This window comes from Scardinius erythrophthalmus, assembly GCF_964197995.2.
Source record: "Scardinius erythrophthalmus genome assembly, chromosome: 1".
NCBI lineage: Eukaryota > Metazoa > Chordata > Actinopteri > Cypriniformes > Leuciscidae > Scardinius > Scardinius erythrophthalmus.
In genome coordinates this window covers 44,747,753-44,766,217 of record NC_138221.1, presented here as the reverse complement: position 1 = coordinate 44,766,217, position 18,465 = coordinate 44,747,753, and the positions used below count along the sequence as shown (strand labels likewise).

Genomic DNA, 18,465 nt, shown 5'->3' with positions numbered 1-18,465 from the left:
TGTGGTGGACTGACGTGTAAAGACAAACATTTGCGGTTGATGGGTTCAAGAAAAATTGGCATGTTGACAAGAAGGAGGAGCGCAGTCAGGGCTGTGGCCCAACGGTTCACATGCATGCTAAGACACGATGCGGGGTCAAGGCCCAAGTCATTTCCCAATATTGTCCCCCCCCCCCCCAACACATATAAAGCCAAGAAATACTTACATAAAACTTTCTTATTATTTGTGTGTATACTTACACACTATGCACTACTGTTCAAAAGTTTGAAAGATGTTAAAATAAATAAAGAATTTAAGGAAATTACTAATACTTTTATTAGCAAGGATGCATTTCATTTATCAAAAGTGACAGCAAAGACATTTATAATGTTAAAAATGATTTCTGCTTCAAATAAATGCTGAACTTTCTAATCAGCAAAGAATCCTGAAACAAAAATATTAAGCAGCATGACTGTTTTCAACATTAATAATAAGAAAAGTTGCTTTAGCAGCAAATCATCATATTAGAATGATTTCTGAAGGATCATGTGACTCTGAAGACAAAGATGCTGAAAATTCAGCTTTGACGTGACAGGGTACACTACATTTTAAAACGTAACAAAATAGAAAACAATTATTTTTAATTGTAATTTTCATAATTTTACTATTTTTACTATATTTTTGTGGTGAGCACAAGATATTTCTTAAAGCTGCCGTCGGCAACATTTTTTTGATCAAATTCAGTGAAATTGACACTATAATCCGACAGAACAACATAAATAAGGTGGTTTTAGAAAAAAACCCGAGCTTCTAACTCCACCTGGAGCGTGTTATTTGTTTTGCAAAAATCCACCGCTCCCGGATCATCGGGTCCAATCAGCGCAGGGGGGTGTGAGATCTGACTGTCAATCACAGGTCGTGCACACGCCACAGATCCCCTCTCCCTCGCGCAGACGCACACGTTACAATATCACATGTACACGACACGCCTGAAGTGCGCCTGAAGATTGTACGAAGCGTGATGGCGGAGAGAAAATCTACTAACAAGCTTCCAATTCCTCGGTTATTGCTATCTATGGATTCCAATCAGGTACACACGCACTGACGATGGGCGGGTGCTCGTTGGTACTGGGGGAGGGGCACGAGAGTTGTAAACATTAAAAATTTTGGCTAAGTCGACCCAATCTGCCAGACTTGCCGACTGCAGCTTTAAAAACAAAAAAACATTTTTAAAAAATCCTACCAACCCCAGACTTTTGAAGCATTTTCTAAAGCCGATTCAATAGATCACAAATTAGCCTTATGTTCAAATCAAATATGGTCCCAGATGAAACAGGTCGTTATGTCGTACTAAAAAAATGGTGCACCAGTCTGTTCCTGTTTTGGTCTGTCATATGGACTTTTTTGGTGCTTTTCTGTGTTTTTTATCCTTTATGGGGCTTGACAAACATGGTCACAATGAACTGTAGTTTTGAAAGGTGTTTTTAAATAGTCTTTTCCACTGAAAATAATAAAGTCATACAGGTTTGGAACGACAAAGAATTTTCACTTTTGGGTAAACCATCCCTTAAAAGGCACAATATGTAACTTTTTTGCTTTAAAAATAGCAAAAATCACTATATCTATGTTATATATTTTTTTTTGTTGTGTACTTACATTGTCCCGACTGTTTCCAACAACTTTCAAACCAGGAGAAATTTGTAATTTAATTCGAGAAACGTCCCGTTTCTTTATTTCCGTTTTGTCGCCGCCAATGGCGTCATATCCGCGTTGTCCCTGGTTTCTGCTCGTGCTGCCATGGCAACCAGAGCTATGAACCAGAGCCGTCTGATAGTAACCAAAGCGACTGACGCGGACAACTTTGTAGTTCGCAATGTCTATTTGCACACTGTTTCGTTCAAACATTATGGACCATGGCAAGCAAACTTTGAATAAAAAAAAGGAGAACTAAAACTAGAATCAATATCAGCGCGGTGTTTTCGAGATGCCAAGAGCTCCCATAGACAGTAACATTATATAAACGAGAGCTCCACGTCCGAGACTTCGACCGCTCCTACATGTACTTTATTAAACAGGTGAGCACATTTACATAAAACTAATCAATGTTTTATAACGTTCAACAATGATAAAATGTCAGAATATGATCTGTATGTTATTCTAATCTAGTTTACTGCTAGTCTCATACAGATGAACAACAAACTAACACATACATTTCAACACATTCAAATGCAGTTTAGTGTGCTAGTGTAATGTTAGACCAAGTGTAACAGCGCTGCATTACCTCACAAGTGTAATTTGTCTAATAAACTGACCTGTGAGTAGTAATTCTGCGTGTAGTTTGGTAGAATGAAATGTCCATATTCCTTTTATATCCGCGGGACTCGCGTCGCGTGTGGAGCTGATAGCTGTCTCTTAGCAATCCCGAACTGCTTCATATCACAGTCATGATAAAAGCATCGATGTATTCAGTCATCCATAAACATTATTAGATCGGTCGGCTTGACGTTGACGACAAGATCCATAATTCTTAGCAAATGTTGCGTCATCAATCTACGCCTTTGTTATTGTAAATAGGTTAGCGACCCCTAGTGGCGAAAAATGCCATACTGTACGTTTAAGAGTTATGACAACCCTTACCTTATGTAACAAACAGAATAGTTAACCACTTCAACCACTAACACATGATGAAATAGCACAAGAAATAAACTTCAGCTAAATGTCTACTGGGATAAATATGATGACGTTCATTTAAATACTTTAAGAATTTTAGAAGTTATATAACAACCTGTGTTTATAAAACTACTGACTGGGTCAAACTGATGACTGCAGATCAGAGATGGGCTGTGAAATGAATACGATGAGCGTTAAAGTGAGGTGGAAGTAAACAACGTCAGCATGTATCAAATCAGACTGCTCAGAACAACAACAACAGCCATGCTCGTCTCAGACATGAGCGAAGTGTGACAGTGAGATTGTCATGAGCTCGCTCCATTGCTCTGGGCATCCCGAGAAGGGCAGCCATGTTAGACACACGGAAATGAGCAGTGACAATTCTCCCGGCATCAAAGGTACTCGCTCTGCCAATTCCTCATCCAGGCATCTGAAAAATAGATGCATTTGACAACAATTTTTCCGCCTAAAACAGACTGTAGATTAACTCTTTGCCATTTTATTGCTGTTAAAAGTTTGAACCGGCATTTTTGACATGAGCACCACAGTTCGATGTGTCTGGACATGTGCTAACCCCAGCACTGACCACTGTAGACCAACTTAAAATGTTTGGTCTGGTTCGTACTTCCATTTTGCATTTGCAAGATGAGCAATTTATCAAAATTAATGCAAATTACTACTTGAGACTCATTATTTCAATAGTTTCAACATTATCTCACAGTTTCAGTCGCAACTGAAATGTGATTAAACATCCTAACCTACATATGAATGAACTAGTGACATGGTGGCCCTGGTTGGAAGGTTAGGAGACATAAATATCACCCTGACAGGCCCGTAGGCTGAACGCCCAGCCCAGGCGCTTCCCAGGCTGAGGCTGCCAGACGCAGATCCATCATCCACACGGCCAGCACAGAGAAATTATCCACTGTGAAGAGGAGTAGAAACAGCAGGTCTGACAAACAATGGTGGTCTGCTCCTCATTCAGAGGAGACGGGAATCCTGATGACATCCGAAAGCTAAACGACATGGGCAGCCCCTGCCAGGGTAGACAGGCAGCATTTTCACACTTCTAGGAGCCAGAGCGGAACCAGGGACCCTCTGACAGGCCCATCTCCTCACACAAGCAACTGTGAGTCAACGACTGTAGCATGACATCTATCAAAATGTCTTCCAGGCAGCTAGTGTAGGACAGGCGGCTCTTGTATCGGCCACGGACTGCAAACCACCGGTCTGACGAGCACCAGAGAGATGTGTCAAACGCAGTGCCAGAAGTGTACTTCAGGTTTTGGATATGTTTGGTAACAAGGTCAAAGTTCATGTGGGAATATTCTGTATAATGGACAATACTCTTGCAAAAAAGAAAGTTAAAACACTAAAATGAATAGTTAGTAAGTGAATTTAGGCATCAAAACAATATATGAAAGATGGATAAATATTCAGTTTGAATACAAAAATAAGTGCTCATTATAATAGAGGAGGGACCTCTGGGATGCTGGTTAGATAGGCTAATCCTTGAAAAAATAGAGCGTAGCAAATTAAAACCAATTGATTAGAATTATTAGTTTAGTTAATATAAAAGAGTTGGTGTAAGTAGTCTGAAACAATTTACTGTGCACCTCAAATTAACATTAATGAAGGGTGTTGTACTTTTCTTCGGGATACAAACCCAACACTCTTTAGGAGATCTTTGACAATTTATTGCTATAATATTGCTATAAGTTAAAATCTAAAGTAACACTTTATAAGTATACAGAAATAAAGTACTTACAAATCATTTGCAAACTATTAGTGTATAGTTATCATTTATAGTTAGATCTTATGCTTTCAAAGCTAGCTTGCGAATTATTTACTCCTAATAACCATATTAACAACCCATACTTCTGGTTTACAAATACTTTACATTACTTATATGGTTAATAAGTTGTTAACAAATCATAAAAAAAATTATCTAACTATTTTTATGAGGTAATTAAACAATAATAATTTTGTTAATTAAAGTGACAATGAATGAAGTACTCCCTATTTGTACACAACACAACACCCGATGTATTTGTTACATCATAAGAAGAATGGCATTTATGCTAATATTAGTCTGTCTGTTTTATTCTTATCCCGAAGTTACTGTATTAAGCCGGATCCGGACCTGAACCTATAGACACACCCACAACGCAGCCCTGAATGTCAGCAGAGACCGTGTCAGCAAGAACAATCGACAGCCATCGGTACAGATCCTCAGCAAATACCACAAGAACCAGAAAAGTCCTCTATGGGCAGCTTCGGCTCCGTACCGGCGTGACAAATCCGATCTTCAAGCAGAAGGAACTGGATGAATTATTTTAAATGCTATCAATCCAAAATCTGACTTCTGACTTGTGATGCAGCCTGAATCATAATCACACTGTGTACGTTCGTTCGTTCGCCAGAAGAGACTGAGCCTGGTTTCTCCCAAGATTGTTTTTCTCCATTCTGTCACCTCTGAGTTTGGGTTTCTTGCCACTGTCACCTCTGGCTTACTTAGTTGGGGACACTTAATATTCAGCAATATGATTGATCTGACTGTACTGACGCTGTTGTATGAGAGCTGAACTGAGCTGGACAATGACACCACTGTTTTCTACAGAGCTGCTTTATAGATAAAATGAACTATTTTAATAATTGATGATCATTACAACGGAACTGTATCAACTGACTTCAGCTGAACAATGACGCTATTTTTATTTTTAGAGCTGCTTTCCAGCCGAAATGACCTCTGTTCGCATAATTAAATCCTTTTCCTGTTTTCACTGTAAAGCTGCTTTGAAACTATTTGTATTGTACAAAGCGCTACATAAATAAAGGTGACTTAACAGTGCTGTAAGTGACAATAAACTGAGATGTAAGTATAGACATGGGGTGCATTCAGCACTGAGAGGGATTCAACATTTTGTTGGCTTTGTCATGCATCTCAATCATGCAAATGATTCAACACAGCACAGCTACACGTCAAGGCTAAAGGTCACCTAAACATCGAGGCAAATGTAGCAGTATAAAAAGACACTCCTTTCGCATTAGCCAACTCATTTTGCTATTGTTGCTCTGCTGTTGCTTACGAAAAGCCAATGAGACACAGCAGCAACAACATATCAAAAATTAATAAACCGAACCAAGGAGAGTCATCTTCATTTCCCAACAGAACTGAGCACAGTTGCTGTGCTTTGAATATTTCTATGCTTTTCTTTCTGCAGGGACCCTGGAGGGAAGCAGGCAGGGGTTGTCGGTAGCTGATGCTAACCACTTTGTGGCATTAAACTGCGTTCTATATTTAACTCAAGTGGTGCTTGGGGGAGCTTGTGACAGAACAGAAGTTTGAATCTGAGGAAATGGAGCTATCAAGGATTAGGGCTATACAAAAAAATACAGCAGCCCAGATTTGTTGAAAATTGTCTTGAAAACCCAAAAGGTACACAACACCTGGCAGGCCTGATCAGGGTAACACACTTCATTAGCCTGCGCGAACACTGGTGGAGACTGAGAACCTGAGCGCAAACTATAAAAATAAACATAAGTAACAACTGTTATTAATAAATAGATAATGTTACTTATAAATCAATTAATCAATCAATAAATAAATGAAATGTCTCTTATTTAATGTGGTAATTATTACCCATAAATAATTTAGAAAATTTTGTTATAGTACTTTAAATTAAGTATAGCAATCTAACACTGCAGGGCACTTCTGAAAATGTCGTGTCAAACCCCATGTGCATCTTGGAAGCACACTTTTTTCAGTGCAGTTTGCCGAATTGCAAAATACACTACATTTGCTAGCGACACTAATGAAATCCGAATGAGTCTTCGCAGACCTCAGAGGTGTTCAAAAAGAGCTGAGTCATTCATGTCATACTTCACTGACACTTTGTGAAATTTGGTCACTTGCTTTTTTTAGTATACAAAGCCTCTATGATGATAGCTGAATAATTCATGAATGAAGTGCCGAGACTTATAAAACCTTGTACATGCATGAGCATCAGTGTTAGAATCACTTTCAATCTTCATCAGGAGGACAGGGGTCCAGCTTCCTTTCTAGAAACCACACTGAAACACTCACATATCATGCTAACTAAGATGCCCAAATCGGAGGTAGAAGTCTGCTAGTTCTGCATAACTGCATTGAGCCCAAATCTAATCACCATACCTTCCAGCTGCTTGAATTCTGTGCCTGGCAGTTGACACATCATTACAGCACAGCAAGTGACAAGAAGCACTCTGGGGATTCCTTCAAGCGGCTGTTTAAGTCAAGTTAGGAGAGCTCGACAATAACAGGCACCTCCATATCCATCCATATTCCACAGCCCAACTCCTGCGGAAGATGATAAATAAATGCTCCGCACCCCATCGATCCGTGTTCTCTCATTTGGACCTCATGCAAACACAGCTCCCAAAGCCAAACCAACAAACTTATTTGGGTTTCACGATGATACAGTCTCCTTGACTAATAGGCTTACCAGAGGAAATTCCATGCAAACTTTTGCATCATCCTCTGTAAGCAAAATAATAACGTTCCCACAACACCACCAACTCCCTTTTCTCACATGGGGCGCCAAATTTTTGATGTGCACCTTTTCTCGCCTGACAGCGTGTGGAGCCTTTCCGCAAGTCAGCATGGGGTGTGTAATAATTAGCCCCCAAGAGCGTCAGAGGGTTGTTCGTCACATAGCACTATGCAGAGAGGCACATTAGTAGCTCCAGGCCCAGGAGGGAGCAGCCGCTGACTGACTGCCAAATCCTTCCTGCCGACGGTGGTTGGCGGCAGCCACTGCATCAGTAGCTGGCTCAAGATGTGCTCCCACCCACCAAGTCAAAACATTATGTACTGTCATTACAAGTGTGCAAAGTGGACGTCTCCACAGATCACTGAACCACACGACAACTCTTTCTCTCGGCAGGGATGATTGAAAGGCTTCGATTGAAGACAAGGGAAACTAGAGATCATCCTGCTGTATAATTTACTCATTATGGCCTTGTAATTGTAATATATTATATTAATACATATTGTGATTTAAATGTACTTTTTATTTGGCCAGTAAATTTTCGTACAGACTATTTTTTGTGATACAAACTTGTCATTACAACATGTTTTAATAGCATCTCTGATTTACACATCAGTAGAAAGAACGGCATAAGAGTTTGAATCATTTCCATGAATCAGTTCAAACAGTCAATTTTAATGAATCAAATAAAAACTCTCATACAGTGATTGCCGTCATAACTTAAAATGACTGTTTTCTTTGACAGTAGCAGCAAAAATTGGTGTAAGAGTTTGGTTCGTTTCCACGAATCAGTTCAAACTGTCATTTTCAAATTGAATCAATTAAAAACGTTGACTCAGTGATTTGCGTCATTAAAAATAAAATTGCTATTTTATTTAGTAGAGTTAGCACAAAAATGGCAAAAAAGGTTCATTTCCATGAATCAGTTTAAACGGTCATTTTTTTACGAATCAATTAAAACGAAATAAAAATTGTGATTTGCATCATTAACCAAATCTATTCTCAAAAAAGCTTAGGCGTGTCCCATCAATTCAAACAGATAGTCCCGTCCCAAATTCACACCATTGGTTGAGCAAGTATTACTTTGGGCTGGTTGGGATACTCAAATGTTTTGATAGCGCCACAAAGCAACAATGTTTACATTTAGCTAAGGAAAGTAGACTTTTTCATGGTTCATTCAGTAAAAAATACTAGTAAAAGTACTTGCAAGCTCCAAGCTAACACACACAGTTGTAGTTCACATAAGGATGCTCAGAAACCCAGGCGCTGTGGGCAGCACGGCTTCTTGGTTTTGCCCGAAAACATTCCGGTGGTTTTTGCACCTCAAAGTGCAGAACAGGCCAAACAACAACTGAGATCTGACACATTAAGACCTTATGATACATCAGGATCATGTACGGCTGTAATCAAATTCAGTGCATGTTAGTGGAACAGAGAATAAAGCTGAGCATAAAAACATCTGTCAGACTCAGATCACAATCAAAAATTAACCAAAACTTCAGAGAGATTTTAAATAGTCAGTCACTCTAACATATTGATCTAAAGTGTATTTCATACATTTATGCATATGCAAGCTATGCTGAAGTAGATTTTCAAAAGATATAAAGAGCCAAATTTCAAAGCAATAAAAGCTAGACTCTCTTCAAAGATTTTAAAATGGTCCCATAGTGGTTGTTGGAAAATTCAAGTTGGGCTTCAACAGTATTTAATCCAAGGTCTCCTGAGGCTTAATATGGTCAGTGGGTGAGTTTTTAAGTACACACAGAAATAGCATCCACCATATCTGCAAGAATAGACTGTAGTGAGCACAACTGTAAAAGACCAAATATAGCGACTGTGCGATGTGGACTGGACATTTTCTGTAAAGCTGCTTTGAAATGATGTGTATTGTGAAAAGTGCTATACAAATAAATGTGAATTGAATTGAAGCTATCGTATGCTTTCAGAAATCTTGGAATAAACAGTAGCACACAAGTTATATGAACGACTTATCTGTTACTTACACTATCGTTAAAACATTTGGAGTCTGTAAGATTTAAAGATTAAAAAAAAAGAATAATATATTTTCTTATATATATATATATATATATATATATATATATATATATATATATATATATATATATATATATATATATATATATATATATATATATATATATGTATATGAAGAGTTCAGATGCAAAAGGCTCTAAGTGCCATCTGAAATTTTCTTCTAGAATGATCAATTTTATCAAGCTTATATATTTAAGTTCAGTAATTCATAGGTAAAACAATTCATAGGTAATTTTCATTGCCATTTAAGTGAAATTACTGAACTTAAATATACAAGCTTGATAAAAATGATCATTCTAGAAGAAAATTTCAGATGGCACTTGAGCAAAAGGCTTTTGCATCTAAACTCTTCATATATATACACACAAACACACACACCACACACACACACACACACACACACACACACACACACACACACACACACACACACACACACATATATATACATACATACATACATGCATACATACATATACACACACACACACACACACACACACACATACACACATATATATATACATATATACACTTCTATTCAGATATTCAGCAAGCACACTTTCAATTGATCACTATGATATTTCACAACTGAGATTTAGTCACATTTTGAGATATAAAATTAGCTTGTTATTTGCTTATTATAAGGGACCATTTACACAGAATGTGAGATGCAAGTAAGTGGAATGAAAATCAACGCAAGCTCTCAACACAATTATATATATATATATATATATATATATATATATATATATATATATATATATATATATATATATATATATATATATATATATATATATATATATATATATAAAAATGACATCATTTTCATTTTTGGGTGAACTGTTCCTTTAAGGTTTAGCTATGCTGCAACTGTAAGTCCTGAATGATTAGCCTCAGGTACCGGGTATTTATTTATTATGTACTTCTTGTACATTTCACAATAGCATACTACAGAAAACACTTTCTCAGACCATCATGCACTGTTGTTTAAGTGTGACACACCTAAATGCATTTTTCTAATAGCAAGTCGCAGATGTTTCACACCGGAAACGAGGGATACTTACTTGCAGGAGATGGAGTGCTATATCCACTGACAGGAAGTCCTGGAAGTGATGGAGGGGAAAGTCCTCCTAGCATATGAGGAAAGAAGTAAGGGTAGTGCGGCATAGGGAAGACCCCTAAAGGGCTGGGGCAAGGGTTGCCGTTTCCAGACATGGCACGCTCAGATACAACACCGAGTCCCAGACCTCTGTGCAGGCTATCCGTGATGCCGGATGTCTACTTTCCCATCATGATTTACTTTTGGTAATCCAACTAGGAGAGCTTTGTCTGCGATTGTCCGTGTTGGTGCTTACTATTGTGGCAGTAAGACAGAGACAGGTTAATGATTGGTGATCCAGGGTGCATGTGAGTGGTTATGACGCCATTCGATCACAGTGTGGGGCTCACAGGTGTGCCACTATATGTTTTGGTGTTATGTAACTCTCTGGATACAATCCCAATGTTTTCTTGGAATAAAAGTGTGTAAGGCAGTATATTCCAGCACTGTTTGACAGGGATGTTATGTAGCAGCAGCGGAGTGGTTTGACACTTCACGGGGACCTGAGCTCACTCCAAACCACCAGTTTTCAGGAGGAATGACTGGGACGATGTGACGCAAGAGGAATCGAGACGCGGTGCACCAGAGGTCACAAAATGCTCTTGGGTCAAACCTATCAGAGCGAGTCAGTCCAACACGATGACCTAAGAAAGACAGAAAAAGAATGGAAAGGAACAGAGAAGAGGACATTTTTAGTTGTCAGATGTGTTTGCGGGCATGCATTTCAAATTGATACTTGATTACAAAGCTAAAACGAAAAAGGTGTACATGGCTGATTTACAGATAATGTTATGTAGCTCTCCCTTGTGCCAATTACAATAATACTTGTCAATGGATAACATACTTTTTCTGTATATATTATTAATATTTTAAGTAACTATCATTGCCAATTTTAATTCAATTTCATTTCATTTTGCTGTCATTATATCATAAATGCTTTTCCAGATCTTTAAACAATTCCTGAGAAGTACATGCTGTGGATTATTAAGTTATGTCTCAGTCTTCATTCCTAAATTAACATGTATAAAACCAGAAAGAACAGCTACACTAAAAGGTTTCTAAAGTCTGCAGTTTGCAAGTAACAAAAAAATGTTCTTGAGAAAAAGTATCTTATGCTCACCAAGGCTGCATTAATTTGATCAAAAATACAATAAAACAGTAATATTGTGAAATATTGTTACAATTTTCAGTATTATTACTCCAGTCTTCACTGTCACATGATCCTTCAGAAATCATTCTAACTTGCTGATGTGATGCTCAAGAAACATCAACGTTTAAAATAGTTGTGCTGGTTAATATTTTTGTGGAAACCATGATAAAAAAAAAAATTCAAGATTTTTTGATAATTATAAAGTTCAAAAGATCAGCATTTATTTGAAATATAAATATTTTGTAACATTATAAATGTTATTACTTTCACTTTTAATCAATGTAATGCATACTTGCTGAAAAAAACATCACTTTTTTTCAAAATAAAAAGTAAATGTATTTAATGTTACTAAATGAATACATATCTAATTCAGTCATGAAACTCTAGATGGTGCAGACTGATAGGTCTTTCATTCAATCTGTAATCACATCACAAACTGATTGGTCTCTGTTGCTTGCCTGCTTAGCATTTAAAGGGGTGGTATAATGCCCTTTTCGCAAGATGTAAAATAAGTCTTTGATGTCCCCAGAGTGTGTATGCAAAGTTTTAGCTCAAAATACCCCACAGATATTTTTACATAGCATCTTAAAGTTGTACATTTTTGAGGGTGAGCAAAAACGCACCGTTTTGTGTCTGTCCCTTTAAATGCAAATGAGCTGCTGCTCCCAGCGGTGTAGTCCCACCAGCCGTTTGTTGTAGTCCTTAAAAAGTGATTTCTTTAAAAGCAAATATCTCCCTTTGCTTTGAACTTTGAGCGTTGTAACTTTGCAGATGTTGTTTATGCTCAAACAGCAACATTACACACTAACTAAAGTTAAAAAACTAAAGTTACCCCTTTTAATAGTTTGATTTTTTGTTTGCTGTAAGTCTTGGTAAATGACATCTCTCCCAGCTCCATCTGCATAGATCTGCTAAGGGTAATTTCATGTACATAATTTCTTTGTGTGGTAGCAGTATGTATTACATGCTCACAGCAGCTCGTCTGTGAATGTACTGACAGAACAGAAGCAAGTCTTTGTACTTGCCCTGTAGCAGCGGCCGCAATAATAAACAGCAGCAGAAGTGTAGCAGATCTATTCCGCCAAGACCAAATACATTAACATTGTCATACCATGCTCAACTACTCCGAGAGTTGTCATGATAGAAATACTAATTCAAGCCATTTTAGTGTAAATAGTAACTAAAGAGTACCATACTGAACGTGTTGTAGAATCATTAGGAACAGTTATGTTGACTTAGGGTACATTTATACGACAACAATGTACTAAAAACGGAAAAGTTCTTCCTTCGCGTTATTCGCATACAGACGACACCATTGTCAAAACGATCCCTGTTCACACGGATCTTTGACAACGATTAAAGACGCTGTATTATGCTGCTAGGCCAGTAGTTGGCGAAGTCACTCTGTAAAGAAAGACTAAGCGCCTATAGACTGAACACGTAATACACATTCACATAAGACCACCGTTTTCACAAATTCACAGTTTTGTAGTTTTGCAGAGATGATAACGCTAACATCAACAAAAACTTGCACTTTGAAACCTGTTTTTCAAAAATGAACATTTTCAGGCCCCCAAAATGCTGTTGTCATGTAACTGATTGGCTAAAACAGAAAAAGTTTTGCAGTTTTAGTTTCCGAAATCGAATACTTCTCTACTATATAGCATGCGAAAAACTGTATGCCAACAGAGTAGTATGTCCAAATACACAGTATTCAAAAAAAACAGCAGGCAAAAAAGTCACTGGATAACCTACTTCTTCAGGCGAGATTCTGAAGTTCGCATTTGATGGACACTTTACTATCCCATGAGGCCACGAGAGAGGATTTATGATTGGAGGCGAAGCGACGTAACTGACGCTGGTAGGTCACATGATAACGATAACATGGCGAATGTAGTACTGTATGTCCGGATTACATACAAACTACACACATTCATCCTATATAGAACATACTTTTTTAACGGTCACGAAGTAAGTTAAAATTCAAATACAGAACTACTCAGTACACGATTTCAGACACACCAATGTGTGAACGGCCCCTTACACTAATGTTACAACCTGTAACTGCTTTAGCTTGTTAGCGTTATCATCTCTGCAAAACTACAAAACTGTGAATTTGTGAAAACGGTGGTCTTATGTGAATGTGTATAACCCATAACCCATATTAAACAGTGTTAATCACTACAGACCACACACAGATTAGATACAATGACTGCTGAACTCTGGTTTAATAACCATAGGAATGTGTTCTCCATTCTTACGGTCTAACTGACAGACATCTGGAACATCACAATACATCCAGTTTGACATCATACCTCAGAAAGAATGTGAATAAACTGAGAAATTAGAGTAAGAAAGACTGCAAATTTACACTCAGGGCCTGTTCTTAAGCACTGAACCCAGCTTGACAGCGTGGGAAAATGCTGCCAAGGTCTTCCCCAGTGAGCTTGTTAACTGTAGAGTTCCCTCAGGAACACGGAGCAGGATCTTCACACAGACCGTCTGTCAGAAACCCTCATTAACACTATCTATCTGGGCATAACCTGAAAATGCGAGAGCGCAAACTGTAAGGAGGAGGAAAAACACTGTTTGAAGAACCAGTGATGAGCAAAAAAAAAAAAGAGTGTCTATCTGTAATCAGTCTGTCTGTCTGCAAGCCAGTCGTGCTTCATCACTATCCTAGCGTCTATTTACCCGCAACTCTCAGGTCCATTTGTATGACCATATCTGGCGTCTTTCTGCTCGACTCTACCCATCTATTCTCAGGACTACACAACAGATACGAAATATTGCACAAGTAAATCTACTTCAAACATTCTCCCATATGGAATATGGATTATGAATCTCCCTGAAGGCATGCAGAGCATCATGGATGTACCGCTCAAAGGCGGAATGAGAAACTGAGAGAAAAAGTATAAAAAGAAGGCAGCAAGAGGGAGAGATCAAAGCCGAGAAAGAGAGAGTGAAGATACCTTATTGTGCTGCACGCGGCTCTCAAATCTCACTCATACATTATTAAACGGCGTACTAAGTAGGTTAAACCCCACTGGTCCCCTTTACATAGCAATGAACTCACTAATTCAAACTAATTCAATGCCAGAGAGTGTGTGAGAACGGGTGATAAAGAGAGATTAGAGGACTCATATTTGTGTGAAAGACAGATAGACACAAATGAAGACACCAAGAAGGAAAAAAGAGTAGCTATACATTTATGTAAAACGTTTCAGTGAGACGGTGGAAAAGTTTTAAGCATAAACTCACTAGATGTTATTAGATTTATGACAAGAAACAATATCAAGTAAATAAAGCTTTTAGTGTATGATTGTTAGATTTGGGGCTAATCTATATGCTAGTGTTCTCCTAAGAGTTGAAAAATTCATCTTTAGCAGATAAAACCTTTCAAATGTAATGCAACCTTTGAAATGTTCAGTCTTTTTCTTCCATAAAAAATGGACTAAAAATATTGATGACCGATCCACTAAAAAGTTTGGTACAATCAAATGCTTTAAAGAATGAGAATGTCACTCCCTCTAATGCCAAAGCAATTAGCAATCATGGTTTAGGCTTGTGAGGCAAGTTAAAGTCTATTGGATTTATAATAAAGTAATTCATGTTTTGTTCAGCTAGAACACATTAAATTGATCAAAAATGACAGTAAAGACATTTATGTTACAAAAGATTTATGTTTAAAATAAATGCTGTTCTATCTATATCCATTCTTTCAATTCATAAAAGAATCATAAAAGAAATGTATCTCAGTCTCCACAAAAATATTAAGCAGCACAACTGTTTTCAATAATAACAATAAGAAAAGTTTCTTGAGCAGCAAATCATCATATTAGAATGATTTCTGAAGGATCATGTGACACTGAAGACTGGAGTAATGATGCTGAAAATACAGCTTTGATATCACAGGAATAAATAAACAAATTGTATTCTAAATTGTAATAACATTTTTAAGACTTCTTTCAAAAACACACACACACAAAAAAACAAGTTAACTTTTGAACGGTAGTGTACATGTCATTATGTCCTGATCAAACTTCAATCAGCACATGTAAGAAAAAATGTGCATCCAAAGAGATTTTGCTGGATCTTCATGAAACTACATTTACATACCCATTACACATTGATATAAACACGAGCAGTGCACATACACCACATACATAACACACAGTTTGAAACAAAACACTCGACAGCTGAGGTGCTTATGTTCACTATGAATAAGGGACACACATATACACACAAATAATCTGACAATGAAAGTAAGTGTGGGTGAAGGCACACTAGTTCCCATGCAAGTCATTCACGCAAGACTTGAAGGTGATGCACAGCTCAGCAAAAACACTGACATGCACACACTCAGAGTGAGAAACTCATGTTTCATACCAAACCTTCAGAAATGCCCTCTATTTACACACACACACACACACACACACGCGCGCACACGCACGCACACGCACGCACACGCACGCACACACACGCACACAAGTTGGATTCCTTTATTACTCCAAAATAATACAGAATGGATTTTTTTTCTTTTTCATTTTTAACAGTTTTATAAATATAAGTCTTTAAAATGTTACCATCTAAAATCTATTTAAGGTCAGTTTGCTCATACATGTACTTTCGATCTGATGAACAAAAGGCATGCAATGCCAATCAACCATGTATATTTGTATGGAAGATGATGTTTCATTAGAAATCTAGACCTCAGTCATAAATTATCAATCTTTCTATATATGGACACATACAGTGCATGCAGGCACATTGACATTATTCATTCATCATGCATGCTTCAGCAATGTGCCTTCACAATCTCATCTTATAAATGTTTTAGTACTTACCTTAACCAGCACCACATGAATCTCATGCAATTGTGTGTGTGTGTGTGTGTGTGTGTGTGTGTGTGTGTACATATTTAGGCTGTATATCTGCTGAAATATACACATTTGTGTACACATATGTGTTTCAAAACATGGTGTTTGGTTGTCTCTTGGACCAGGGAGACTATTTTTGAATGACAACAGGGCAAAGAAATGGCATATCTTGAGGCGATGATGAGAAAACAGAGCCTGAGTCTGTGTGTGAGAGAACAGATGATCTGGCAGACTGAGGGAAATGTGCAATAACAAAAGGTCAAGGTTCGTGGCCCAAGATTCAGGAACCTTGACCTTTGCTATTTCAACATAACTGAGAGAGACATGTGGACCTACTTTAGGAGCTTACACACACACACACACACACACACATATGTATGCACAAACATTTCAAACACAGACACACACAAACTTCAGTCACTTTCCGAAGTTGCCTGTGGCATTGGTCCATGTCTCACATATTTGCAGTAATGAATTACTTAAATGTCAGAGTTAGTGAAAGCAACATTCAGCAACAGTGGTACAGACTGCAACTGCCAACAGTATTTATTGTACACTGTGATGCCAAGTTTGTAACATTTAAAATGACTGATTTAAGGTTGTTTTTTTCAGTATTTATCAGTTTTCAGCCATAACTTGAAAATAAATATCAGACAGAATTTTAATATCAGTACATCTCTAAAATAACTATTTTGTTGAGCATGCTTTAGTACCACTACCACGTCTTTAAAGGTTACATTGCTACAAACACCACTTATCTTTCTAGGGTCTCAAAGTATCACTTATCCAAAAAAAAAAAAAAAAAAACCTTGTGCACACACACAATGATATATGACGTCTGGGCCGACTGCTCTCTTGCTACAAACAGACCAAAACCACTTGGGAAGAAACCGCCCTGATAAAACACTCCCTAATCTGACCGTCATTTACTCCGCACACACATATAGATATAAAAACTCCCTCAATACATGTATGCAGCCAAACTATACAGTCAGACACAAAACTATATGTGAGGGGAGGAATATTAGAGGAAAGTGACACTCTTTCCATGAGAAAACTCTGGGGACACTTAAGTGTGCTGCAAGAAACGTTAGGCCAACAGTCCTTGGAAAGAGACCACACATTAAAGGGGAGTAAGAGTTAGAGTATCTGGCAACCTTTCAAAAGAAAGAACAGGGTGTGTAAACATATTGCAAGGCAAGAACTAGAGAGAAACAAAATTAAGGGAACTGGCAATCTTCCTGACACGTTTTATGGAGTAAGTGGATTGATTGAATTAGCTTTCCTGTAGCTCAAACAGTAGAGCGTTGGCACTTGCAACGCCAAGGTCATGGGTTCGATTCTCAGGGAAAGCAAGATCTTGAAATGCAATGCTTGTAAGTCGCTTTGGATAAAAGCGTCTGCCAAATGGCTAAATGTAAATGGAAGTTTAGAGTTAAAGGATCTGGCTGCTGTCTAGACCACAAACGGAGGGGGTTTTGAATGCCGTCCCCAAGGACTTCCTGGACTTGGACTGCTGGACTCATTGATTAGCATTTGTTCAAGGCCAGAGGTCAATACTTTGTACTTGGCATGGCCGTGTCTACAAGCGCCACTGTCAGATAAAGTACTTGCTGAACACACACAGAGAGAGAGAAAAACACAATTTCCTCTCTGAAATAAAAGGTTGTTTTTTGCTTCAATGTCTTTTTGTTAAAGATGTCTCTGTTCATTAGCATTAGCCATTAGAGAGCCATGAGAGAGAGAGAGAGAGAGAGAGAGAGAGAGAGAGAGAGAGAGAGAGAGAGAGAGAAAGGGAGGGAGGGAGAGAGAGAGGGAGGAAGGTGGGGGAGATGGGGGGAAAGACAGAGAACGAGAGAGATGATGAAAGTCCATAGCCCAGTAATGGGCTCTATTTCCCCTTCCCCTCGTCCATTAAGACAGCCAAATGAAATGAAGGGAAATGAATTGAGACGGCAGACATGTGGTAAAGGAGACAAGTGGGAGAGAGGGAGGGTTCGAGAGTGAGAGAGGGGAGGTAGTTTCAAAGGTCATTACTATAGGTATGAGATGAGCAGAGGTAATAAATCTACGCACTAAACGAGGACTATCACCTTT

At 38.1% G+C, this 18,465-nt stretch overlaps 1 protein-coding gene across 3 annotated transcripts in view; it reads right to left on the bottom strand.

Moving 5' to 3' along the window:
• rarab (retinoic acid receptor, alpha b) overlaps positions 1 to 18,465 on the bottom strand; it is a 117,926-nt gene that overhangs the window by 60,506 nt on the left and 38,955 nt on the right. For 2 of the 3 annotated variants that reach the window (XM_081363064.1, XM_081363063.1), the window contains exon 3: positions 10,304 to 10,982. In XM_081363064.1, the coding sequence (XP_081219190.1) occupies positions 10,304 to 10,454 (151 nt within the window). In that variant the 5' untranslated portion in view covers positions 10,455 to 10,982. Of the gene's footprint in view, positions 1 to 10,303; positions 10,983 to 14,460; positions 14,563 to 18,465 lie in introns of those variants that run through there. The other variant, XM_081363065.1, reaches the window with a different exon arrangement.